Source organism: Silurus meridionalis, chromosome 3 (assembly GCF_014805685.1).
Source record: "Silurus meridionalis isolate SWU-2019-XX chromosome 3, ASM1480568v1, whole genome shotgun sequence".
In the NCBI taxonomy this organism is placed as follows: domain Eukaryota; kingdom Metazoa; phylum Chordata; class Actinopteri; order Siluriformes; family Siluridae; genus Silurus; species Silurus meridionalis.
This window is the reverse complement of record NC_060886.1, coordinates 10365095-10377498: the sequence shown is the minus strand read 5'-3', so window position 1 is coordinate 10377498 and position 12404 is coordinate 10365095. Positions and strand designations below refer to the sequence as shown.

At 38.7% G+C, this 12404-nt stretch overlaps 1 protein-coding gene across 3 annotated transcripts in view; it reads left to right on the top strand.

The window, feature by feature from the left end:
• The first annotated feature begins 10616 nt into the window (after positions 1-10616).
• The window catches only part of plcl1 (phospholipase C like 1), a 62286-nt gene continuing 60498 nt past the window's right edge, over positions 10617-12404 (top strand). The window contains exons 1-2 of one of the 3 annotated variants that reach the window (XM_046843247.1): positions 10617-10818; positions 11104-11540. In XM_046843247.1, the coding sequence (XP_046699203.1) occupies positions 11373-11540 (168 nt within the window). In that variant the 5' untranslated portion in view covers positions 10617-10818; positions 11104-11372. Of the gene's footprint in view, positions 11541-12404 lie in introns of all 3 variants that reach the window. The other 2 variants (XM_046843257.1, XM_046843240.1) reach the window with 2 other exon arrangements.

The window sequence follows — 12404 nt, the reverse complement described above, 5'->3', positions numbered from 1 at the left end:
CTAAATGAGAGGGCGGGGAACAAGACGGGGGTGAGAGCTGTCTAAATGCGCATGCGTAATGATGGTCCAAAACCCTTTGTCCGGCGGTCCCTAACCTTATATTTTTGCACCACGGACCAGTGTCACGAAAGACTATTTTTTTTCCATGGACCATGTAAGGCGCATAACTAAACTAATGATCATATTATATCATATTAAACACTATCAGACGCGCTTGACCTACATTTACAACCTAAATTCTAATATTTGTTTAATGAAATTGTATTAATTTATTCACAACAGTTTATTCTCTTTATTTCGTAGTGTTTCTCTTGGCTGCACTGCTTCCAGTACGTGTATGTAGATGTTAGATTTTTGTCCAATAAGATTTCAGCTTCTATGTGCTGCCATGTCAATCTAATCTGCCCAGGGCCTTCACAATCAGTAGTGCTGGCCCATGTACATTAAACTATATTATCAATGGGTCTGTTTCGAAGCTAGACATCGTGAGGAAAGGTCGGCCAACACCGAAGCTAGTTAGCTTTTTTCAGCCCAGGAAAGGGTTTGTTCTCCACCTCCAGACCAGTGAATATGAGCGGTACCACTGGCCTACAGCCTCTGAGGAGCGGTGCAAATTATGTGAGTATGCATTATAAGTCTGCATCTCTGGTGTGTAGGTTGTATTTAATTATTATTTTTTTAGGTTTTTGCCATGTTATTAAACAAGTATTGATTTTGAACTGCTCCAGATGATGTAGGTGGCACAGTTGCGGTTGTATTTAGAGGTTTGGACCATGCTTTAGTAAAATGGTATTCACCCTCCATATGCGAAATGCCTATCTGTAATGCCACGCGTTGTTTTATTGCGCTTTTGAATAGTATTGATGGTATGGTATAATTGTGACGTGATGGTGGTGTTATTAAGAGGTGGATTCAGTCGGGTAAGTCCTCACTGAAGGCCCAAGTACCAAATGCATCAGGGTCCTTCTCTGCTGGTCCAAACACTCAGCAGACTCATCAGAATCACTGACTTACGTTTTGATATATTATATACACGAACATGTATTAAATTATTCCAAATAGTCTATTCTTTTCATTTCATTTCATAGCTTTTCTCTCGGTTACACTGCTTCCAGGAGTGTATGTTTATGTTGGAGTTTCAGTCCAATCCTATTTCAATCATCAGGTGTTGGCACTGTCAGGCACCTGTATCTTAAAATAAATGACAGTGAAGCTGTTACTTTAACCATCAGATTTCACAGATTTTGCAGCCATCTAGCAGCTGTACAATAACTTGGGCATTTTCACATCCTTTGATTGAATGGTCAAAGAGCGCAACCTGCACAAGGTCAAATATATTAGTGTGGACTTAACAGTTGTTTTTTCATTTCACATTTGCTGACAGAGGAGAAGAAATTGATTTTTTTACAGACATACTTACAAGACCATTTTCAAAATGGAATCTTCAAGAGATCGCAAGGCTCAAACAGTTCAAAACAATTGTTAAGCTTTTCCAAGAGTTAGTTCATACTGGTGTTTGCTTTCCTGTAGAGTCTCCACAAATTTGCCAGGAAAAACGTATTCACTGGAGTTTTAATGGTTGGAGAACTTAAATATTGTGCTACAAAAATGCATTAAAAAACCCAATAAGACTGTATTTTATTGATAGGGTTAAAATTGATTCTTTTGCTAGAGATTAACTATGCAGGTTGTGCAGCTGTGGCTGCAGTAAAAGGGGAATTGTGTTAATTGGGTTTCTTGTTATAGTAATGTTATTCATTCTCACTGCAAGGGATACCTGTCTGTGATGCAGTGCTCTGTTAGTTTTCATAGCTGTGTCAGCATATCAATGGTATTAAAAAGTCTATTAGTCATAACCCTGTATTGAATGGAATGTATTTAAGTAAAAAACAACAAGTTTATGCAACTTATACAATAACTAATTCAGTGTAATGTTCTTAAACGCATTATATGGCCAAATGTTTGTTGACACCCGACCATCGCTCTAATTTGGAAGAGCACAAGTGTCTAAAATGTCTTTGTATGATGTAGCATTTTGCTATCACTGCCCTCTGGCACAAAGCCCTGACTGACTTTAGCCCCTATGAACACCTTTGGTGTTTATTTAAACACTTATGAAACTACAGGCCTCCATTCTTAATATCAGTACCCAATCTTTCTAATACACTTGTGACTGAATTAGCACAAATCCATTTGTTATTTCAATGGGTTCCCTCTTGAGTCTGGTTCCTCTCAAGATTTCTTCCTTTTGTCATCTCTGGAACTTTTTTCTTGCCACAGTCCCTACCAACTTGCTCATTAGGGACAAACTTACACTTATAAAGAATAATCTTATGAATTCTTTATTTCCACATTATCTGTGTAAAGCTGCTTTGAGACAATGTCCATTGTTAAAAGTGCTATACAAATAAAAATTAACTGAATTGAATTTAAATCTTTGCATCCAAAATGGAAGGGAAACTTGCCTAAAAGCATGGAGGTCATTACAGCAGGCAAAAAAGGTGCCATCATTAGTATTTATATCCAAGGTTTTAGAAGCACATGTGTATTTTGTAGTACATTATCAAAATTGTGTCCCCTCCCCTCGCTCTATCTCTCTTTCCCTCTCTCTTTCTCTCTCTCTCTCTCTCTCTCTCTCTCTCTCTCTCTCTCTCACTGTCACCCTCTCTCTCTCTCGCTCTCTCTCTCTCTCTCTCTCTCTCTCTCTCTATGTATTTTATGACATTCTTATTTCTAGACATTAGTGATAAAGAAACTGGTGTTTAGTAACTCTCATATATCCTTGTGTTTTTGGGTGAGTTTGTGTGAGTTGCTAGAATGTTTGTGCTCGTTGTTCAAAGTTCATCATGAGGCTATGGGGCCATTTCCAGGCTGATGCTTAAAACAACATATGGGTCATCAAGGATGACCCCCTATACCAGCCAACCCCTCCCCCTTATCTTACACAGTTACAACTTACATAGGTAACATATTTGTTTAGGTACAAACAGCACAAAGTACAAAAAACTAACAGGATTTGACATTTTTATTTGCAAATAGTATGAAGAAGTAGTTTTTATATTTTTAGTAACCATGACTGCTTAGTTTTTCTTTATCAAAGGTTATATTGTTGTAGTATTGAAGCCATGCCTACTTGAGACTTAAGCAATAACAAACCCAACAGGAGAAAAGGAAGGAAAGAGGCCTCAGTATAGAGGGAAATGTGGATTATGAGCAAAAAGTCATAGTTTACCCTCAACCCACCTCCCAGCAAGATGGTATGAATCTATTAATACATTCTTGTGGGTGAGTCAGGCCCAGAGTGGGCCAGTGTGGAAGGAAAAGGAGGAAAACATTGAGTTGATGGAAAAACTTGTTTCTGTTCCACCTGTCAACCAGACAGTCACAAACAATGGCCACCTGCTGGGTTCTGCATGGCACAGAACAAATAAAAATCGCCATGACCTGCCACAGGCAAGCATTCCATGTAAAAAGGGATTTTATGGCTCAGTTCATGAATGGTTATTAAAGATCTGCTGCACACATGTCAGATTGAGAAATGCTGATAAGAGTGTTGTTTCCACCTCTACTTTGTTTCCAAATTCATCCTTCCAAAACATCTTTGTGTCACGTTTCCTGTTGTTTTTTGTGGATATGAGCCATTTGCTAATCTTATTTTGCTTATATTTTTCAGGCTGGACAATTAAGGGGTTTTCAGCATACTTACTTCCATACCCTCAAGACGACATGGTATGTATTTGCAAGTTTCTGTAAAGTCAAATCTCAAAAACACATCTAATCTACTAACAGGAAAACAATGTAATTCTGTAGCCACACCCCAGGGTCCTGCGGAAGGACATCCAGCGGCTTGAGTAGAATCTAAATCTTAACACAACAAGGCTAATTATTTTTAGAAAACAGTTTCATTCAGTTTCACAGATGTCTTTCATCATATTAGTGGAGTAATCTTGATAGTAATCCTCTCAAAATTTCCATACAGACTTGAAAATGATTAGAAGCTTGTAATTCTAGAGAAGGAGCACCATCTTGTGGTTATACTAAAAAAAACAATGTTATCCAAGAACTAAAACACATAGAAGTTGTCATTTCCTATATAATCATAAACTCAACAATGCTGATATATTTGTATTCTTTGTGTGAGTATATAAGGTAAGTTTTAGTGCAGCCAGTGAACTCAGCCATTTGTATTGGATTGAAATATATTTTAATGGAAATAGCAGTGGCTCAGGACTACAGATATTGCATTTAATCACCTATCACTGCACACCTTCACAATGATTTACTGTAATGAATAGTCATTCGGTGCAACCCAGATGAGAATAGATTTTAAATCTGGGTCTTATAAAGGTTTCTTCCCCACACCATTTAACACTGGCTTGATCATTAGGGACAAACTTACAAATACAAGGAACAAACTTATACATTATGTTATTACCGTTTTATTTTTTTTTATTTCTTTGTAAAGCAGCTTTGAAGCAATGTCTATTTGTAAAACCTTTCTTTAAACTTTTATAAAACATACTTTTATAGCGCTCTTTGATATTAAATTGAGCACAATTCCAAAATACAGCTGTTTTAATAGAGATAATATAAATTAATGAGGATTTACATTGTGTTTAATTTTCAGCTCAGAAACACCAATCAGGCATAACATTATGACCACCTGTCTAATATTGTGTTGGTCCCCTTTTTGCTGCCAAAACAGTTCTGACCCATCGAGCATTAACAGCATTAACTTTTTCAGCATTTTGAGCTACAGGAGCTCGTCTGTTGGATCCAGCCTTTGCTTCCCATGTGAATCAATTAGCTTTGGCCCATGACCCTGTCGCCGGTTCACCACTGTTCCTGCCTTGGAGCATTTTTGATAGATGCTGACCACTGCAGAACAGGAACATCTCACAAGAGTTGTTTTGGAGATGCTCTGACCCAGTCGTCTAGACATCACAATTTGGCCCTTTTCAAACTCACTCAAATCCTTATGCTTTCCCATTTTTCCTGCTTCAATTTTTCACGTCAATTTTGAGGACAAAATGTTCACTTGCTGCCTAATATATACTACTCACTAAAAGGTGCCATGATGAAGAGATAATCAGTGTTATTCACTTCACCAGTCAAAATGTTAGAATGTTTTCGTAATTGGTGTATTTCACTATTACACACCACTTCGCAGTTCTAGTCTCTGGTTTTTATTTTTGATGCAATTTATTTCTGCTTTCTCCTGTAATACATGACTCAGGTCAGCCCACCAACATTTCCTGAATGTGCTGACAGGACTGATAGAGCACAGCTGTAATCATGTTTAAGGTTCAGTGTGTAGTCAGTGAGCAGTTAGCCATACTGCGAAGGAAAATAAGTGTATGTTTATGTCTAGTAAGACTTTTATGCTATTGTTGCGTATATATTTGGGTAGCATAACCCTTGGTAGCATTGCAACTGCACGGTTCCCCATTTCGATCCTTAGCTCTGGTTGCTTGAGTTTTTGTGCATGCGCTCCTTGTGTCTGTGTAGGTTTCCTCTGGGTTCTCCAGAGTCTTTTTACCTTCCAAATCATGGCAATAGGTAGATTGTTGACTCTAAAGTTCCCAGTGTTTGTCAGTGATTTTGTGTGTGTGTGTGTGTGTGTGTGTGTGGCATGGTGCCCTGTAATGGCCTGCCATTCCATCCACATTTGAATTCATAGTTTGGATTCAGTTCCATCATTGTTGTGTAGCAGAAAATTGCTAGAAACTTTTATTTCAGCTCCATATCCATTATCATGAGGTCAGTGCGACATGGAGGCACTCACACCTGCTCTCGAAAATCTCTGCACATTACTGAGACCAGTCTGTCCTCAACACTCATCCTCTTCTGTTAATCCACCGTGTGTGTGTGTGTGTGTGTGTGTGTGTGTGTGTGTGTGTGTGTGTGTGTGTGTGTATGTGTGAAATACCTTGAAGGAACCCAGCAGATTTTTGTCCCCTTTGAAAGCTGTGACGGGTAACATTGTACAAAATTGTTGTACCACATACTGGCCTCTATTTCTAAATAAATCACCCCCGACTGTGTGTGTGTGTGTGTGTGTGTGTGTGTGTGTGTGTGTGTGTGTGTGTGTGTGTGTGTGTGTGTGTGTTTGCCATTGTACTTAATATGGCATATTTGTAGTGTAGTGTGGTGAATTAATGACTGCTGTGGTTACTTAATGAAAATGTAGTCCATATCGGAGGTATATCAATGAATCCACACTACAATTGAGTGTTATAAAGATTGCTAGCTCTATAATGACACGAAAATTAAAAACGACCCAAAAAAATGAAATATATACTTTTGTATACGAAAATCATGTCGATGTTCATTTCACACTGATGATCAATAGATTCAAAATGTGCGAGTGGAGTTCAGTTTATAGTGTAGTACCATTTTATTAAAAAAACACATCTATTAGTTTGGAACTGTAGCTTTAAAACGTGTTCAACACAGGAAACTGTGAGGATGTACGGGGCCTTGCACCTGCACAAGTCTCTGTTTTTTTTACCAAAACAGCACATGAGGGAGGGGGATAAGAGGAGCCTCGGATAGACAGCTTAAAAACAACAAGGCCCCTGAAACACATTTGACACCTCTCCCACACCTCTCAGTTAAGCTTCAAGAAGTGGATGAACATGGTGAAGTTTATACAAAACATTCCAGCTCAGTTTCTTGATGTATAAATTCCAAAAAAAAAATCACACAGGCCCTGGAAATTTTGCAAAGTGTTTTGTACAAGCACTTCTTTGAAATGCATATATAACAACATTCCCAGTTTCTCTGTGCTGATTCTAGAAAAGCTTTTGTAAAGAAGGAGTCTATGGAAAAGTAACCAAGGTCATTGATACAACTATATATAATATATACTATGATATCAACTGCTTTTGAAAATAAAAGGTCGGATTTCAAGCAGTAGTCTCACGTACAGTACAGACCAAAAGTTTGGACACACCTTCTAATTCAAAGAGTTTTCTTTATTTTCATGACTATGAAAATTGTAATTTCACACTGAAGGCATCAAAACTATGAATTAACACATGTGGAATTATTTATGGAATTATATACATAACAAAAAAGTGTGAAACAACTGAAAAATGTCATATTCTATGTTTTTCAAAGTAGCCACCTTTTGCTTTGATTACTGCTTTGCACACTCTTGGCATTCTCTTGATGAGCTTCAAGAGGTAGTCACCTGAAATGGTCTTCCAACAGTCTTGAAGGAGTTCCCCGAGAGATGCTTGGCACTTGTTGGCCCTTTTGCCTTCACTCTGCGGTCCAGCTCACCCCTAAACCATCTCGATTGGGTTCAGGTCCGGTGACTGTGGAGGACAGGCCATCTGGCGCAGTACCCCATCACTCTCCTTCTTGGTCAAATAGCCCTTGATGCCTTCAGTGTGACTCTACAATTTTCATAGTCATGAAAATAAAGAAAACTCTTTGAATGAGAAGGTGTGTCCAAACTTTTGGTCTGTACTGTATGTGCTTCATAGCCAGACATTATCTCAGTAATAGCACATGTAGCCCATCTGAGGTCACTGTTGTAAATTGCCCAAGAATATCATCTAAAGATAAATAATGGTAATGTAAAATCATGGTTTGTTATCTATAAGCCTGATCCTTACAATAAGGGATGCAATATGTTTTTATACCCTGTGAGCCTAATGATGTTATAGATTGTGGCACAGTTATTTAAAAAGTTGACTATGAATTATAAAAAGAAAAGAAAACGCTCAAAAACATCAGATAATTCGTTATCTGCACAATCCACACCTGGTCTTGCCTGTAAACAAGAAAACAATAGCAATACGTGTGCACTAGATATCCATCAGGCACAAAAAGACCATGAGTCTGGCTATCTTTAAGCGACGATTGAAGACCTACCTCTTCCTGAAACACTTAAATGAACACTTACCAATCAAGAGTTTGATTTATCTAAAGTTTGTAATGTAGGGTACCAGTGTAGATTTATTCATTAATAGAGACTCAATGGACTTTTGTACGTCGCTCTGGACAAGGGCGTCTGCTAAAAGGCGCATATGTAAATGTAAAAAAGCCAGTGTACACCATACATATGCCGAAGAATGCATTTTAGGTATGTGCTTGCATCACTTCTTAGGCTGGTTTACAAAAAAAAAAAGGACTCTAAGTTGCACGTTTGTGTGTGTGTGTGTGTGTGTGTGTGTGTGTGTGTAGCCAAACTAGAGCTGGTGGAAAGTTCAGGCCTGTATCTGTTATGTTCTGATCATATTTCATACCTCTCTGTCACTTAAGCTTTTAAAAAGCATGCATCACTTTACACCCAGACTTCACTTTTGGCAGGCACAATCCAAAACAGACTTTCATATCAGGTATTCAGAACTCCTTCCTCATTTAAGGTCATACTCAGTTTATCAGAACTGAGCAAACCAAATGTTCATGACCTGCAGGATTCAAGATAATGACCATATAACACATAACGTTTTCCTACATATATACAGGTAAAGAAATAATCTAAGATTATTAGACGTCTTACACACACACACACACACACACACACCCACACTATAACAGCTAACAGTTGCAGTCAGATGTGAGTGGAGCCTCAGAAAGGTGTGAGACTTCTAAGACCCTCGCTAATAGCCCTTAAGTTCGATCTACATTCCACAGTCCCATCCCAGTGCTCTTTTTTTGAGATTTTCAAAAGCGTTCCTGCTTGATATATTATGAAATTATATACTTTTTAAGCACGATCATTTACATAATGTGGTCTTATACACAAACAAGAGCGCCACTGTATGACTTAGTGTATACAAATACACCAATACTACAAAGAGACACAAAGAGAATACTGAAATAAGTTCTGGGATCATGGTCCGATTGCAAGATTTGTGTTGTGTCACTTAAGATCACACTTTCATAACCATGTACACCAGTGAATCAGAAGAACATGCTAAATACTCTCTGATAGCAACTTTGTGTTCTCAGATAACATCGTATTTTCATGTTTTCTCTGCTTATTTTACACCTATATTGTAAAATTTGATCTTTGCACTTATGTAATGCAAAGATTTAGCATGAGCTTCTGAAACCACCTCTGAAATAAACGCCATGCACCATCTGTCTATCTTAATATGTTCCAGAAATGGAGCAGACATCTTTTAGTATATATTTTCTTTACACTTTATAACATTGCTGTATAAATGACTGGCATCTGGTATAAATACAGCTTTCTTTTGTTTAATAAATAACTAATAAAACACAATGGGGCATATTATATATTTATATATTGTTGAAAAATAATACTCAGAAGAATGGTGAGAGGCCGTCATGCTCTTATAAAAGCTTGGCATTAAGTGTTTATTTTCCTGATGATACCACAGAGATCTGTATCTATAAATGCTTCAATATATAAATTATTATATATTATTCCTACATGACTTTGTTCAATAAAACCAAACCATTTTCATTTATTATTTTTAGTTTGGTACATTTAATATTCACAAGGTGAAAATAGGACATTGACTTCATTGTTTAAACAAGGACATTAGCATAAAAACAACAGCTTAATATTAATTAATTTAAAATATGAATTAATTCATTTTAAATTAATTAATAACATATTTCAGCATACTCACAATCCAGTATGTACAGATACTGTGTATATGTATAGATAGCCACGATCTGTAGACTGTCAACTATAAAACAAATCTAGGGATGTGGTGGCTCATTGGTTAAGGCTCAAGATTATTGATTGGGAGGTTGGTGTTTTAACCTTTTGCACCAGCATGGTGTCACTGTTGGGCCCTTGAGAAAGGCCCTTAACCCTTTCTGCTCCAGGGGTGCTGTATCATGGCTGATCTTGCACTCTAACCCCAGCTTTCTAACAAGATAGGATATGTGAAGAAAGAATTGTGCTGCAATGTGCATGTTACACAGAAAAGGAGGTGGGAAGTGGTAGGTCATAGCTTAGTGGTTAAGGTCAGAAGGTCGTTAGTTCAAATCCCAGGCACACCGAGCTGCCACTCCTGGGCCCCTGAGCAAGACCCTTAATCCCATAGCTGCTCAATTATATGAATGAGACAAATGTAAGTTGCTTTAAATAAGTGCATCCGCTGAAAAAGTAAACACTTAAGTGTTTACACTTTTTAAGTTCCTTAGAATTTGCTGTTGTATGAGATGCCATTATAGAAAATGAATCAATGCCTCCATAACCAGAACCTCAGAAGTGCTCTGGTATGTGTAGATTAACTTCAGGTAGACCTATGTGTGCTTCTAGAACTGGTTAGTATCATCTTTCGCAGGAATCACATTGATTTGATAAACCTACTGAAATGAGAGATCAGAATATGTTCTTTGATCACACACACCATCAGTCAATCTCTGGGATTCATAGTGACCTCTTGTATTTTTGAAACTTTCCTTACCATAGCTTAGGAGTTTATTTTTTTTCGGCAAAAAAGATCCCCATTATCCTGATTGCCCCGCCCCTTGGAGAGCCAGTCTGGAAGCTTTGCTACGAGAGACCCTCCGTGGAGTCGCGTTTGATTGGTCAAAGACGAGCCTCAATCACGAATGAGGGGCGGAGCCACTCTCTTGGTGCGTCCTGTTCCCTTTATTTCCTAGTGAATCGCGGCCGCGGCGTGGGTATTGCACACATCTGTGCTTGTGCATGCATGAACATCGGGCTGTTTCCCTGAACGCAAGCTGACCTGACATGGCTTCTGACCCAACCTGAGCGCATGGGAAGCCTAACACCATCTGAACTGAATGCAAAAATGGGTTGTGTATTTGGATATGCCATGGACAGTCCTGCTCGGGCATAGAATCTTGTATAAGGTATTTTTCATAAGCGCTCGTGCTTTTTATTTGGTTTACTTATTTTTAGTTTCTCTGCTGACGAGTTGCTTCTGCAGATCATCAAATTATCATCAGATTATTATTTATTTATTATTATTATTTGGGGTTAATTGAATAGAGAAAAACTTGTTGCATATGCTGCATGGCATAGACTCCAGGACTGCATGCGCGCGCCCATTTCGCACGGAGTGTATAAATATATTTATATAAATATATATGAATATGTATATATGTTTTTAGATATACATATATGTGTATATACAGACAGCAAACGCGAGCTACAAGTGGACGGCATCATTGCAGGATTCAGGAAATTGAAGTAATTGCAGCCGGCCATCTCAGATAGCGCGTTTTAATCAGGGACAAGAGTCGAGCTGGCACGCGCGCAGGGGGGATCGCTCAAGTTCGCTTAACAAGTCCACGCGCTGCTCGTGGGAGGACGCAGGTCTGAAACGCACCGACTCTCTTTCAGCAAAGAAGACAAAGAAACAACAAAAAACCCAAGCTGGTTTATGTGTGTAATTTGAGCCACGATGTCGGAGCGAGATTGCGATGGAGAGGAAGCCGCGGACTCGATCCCCGCGGGCGCGCGGCGGGGCGCGCGCCGGAGCGGAGTGCTACTGCTGCCTGACGCTGAGAGCCCGCTGCAGCTGGAGAGCGTGAAGGCTTCGATAGCGCCACGCAGGAGCAGCATCATTAAGGTAGGTGTGGAAACAAGAGCCTCACTTGGGACCCGATCCCAAAGCGCAACAGTGTACCGTCAATAAAAATAAAGCCTTTTTGCAAGCCGCAGCTCGTGCGCCAATGACTAGGAGAATGACAGTTTCCATACTTACACCACTGACATCCTGGTGCATGTGATAAGATCATGTTTTTGATTAAAAAAACTCTTTGTAGCCATGCATACAGCTGTGAAATATGAAAAATATATATATATATACTGTTTGGCTGTAAGTTTTTAGACTCCTAACCTATCACAGGTATGAGCCTAAGGTGGAACTGAGGAACTCAAATCTGAACAAGTATGACGAGCTCCATGAAAGCATCAGTTGCTGAGGTGGAGTAGGTAAAGAGAGCCCTTAACTCAATCCCACTGAACACATTTGCAATTAACTGAAACACTGGATGCACACTTCCTCTCCTGATATCACATAACATTAACTTGTGGTTGAATGAGCACAGATCCTCAGTCACACTCCAAAATGTAGTGGAAATCCTTTTCAGCAGAGTGGATGTTTTTATATCAGTAAAGAGGTATTGAACATGGAATAGACTTCTCCAAAAATACATATGGATATGATGGTGAAAAACCTTTTCTGGGGGAAAAATACATGACAAATGTACAGAGGTGAACAGGGAAAGGTATCGTTAAATGTTTTCCTGAGAGCGTAAGGTGTGGAAAGTTGTATCATAAATCTGACCATGGTCCAATCTAGTGTGTATCCTGTAATTATAGCCCACCCTTATCGTACATCGTATAAATGTTTATGTTAGTAACTACAGGATGTAGGATGAAGCTTTACTGATAACTAAATATTTGTTTTTTCACTGATGGAATATTTAGA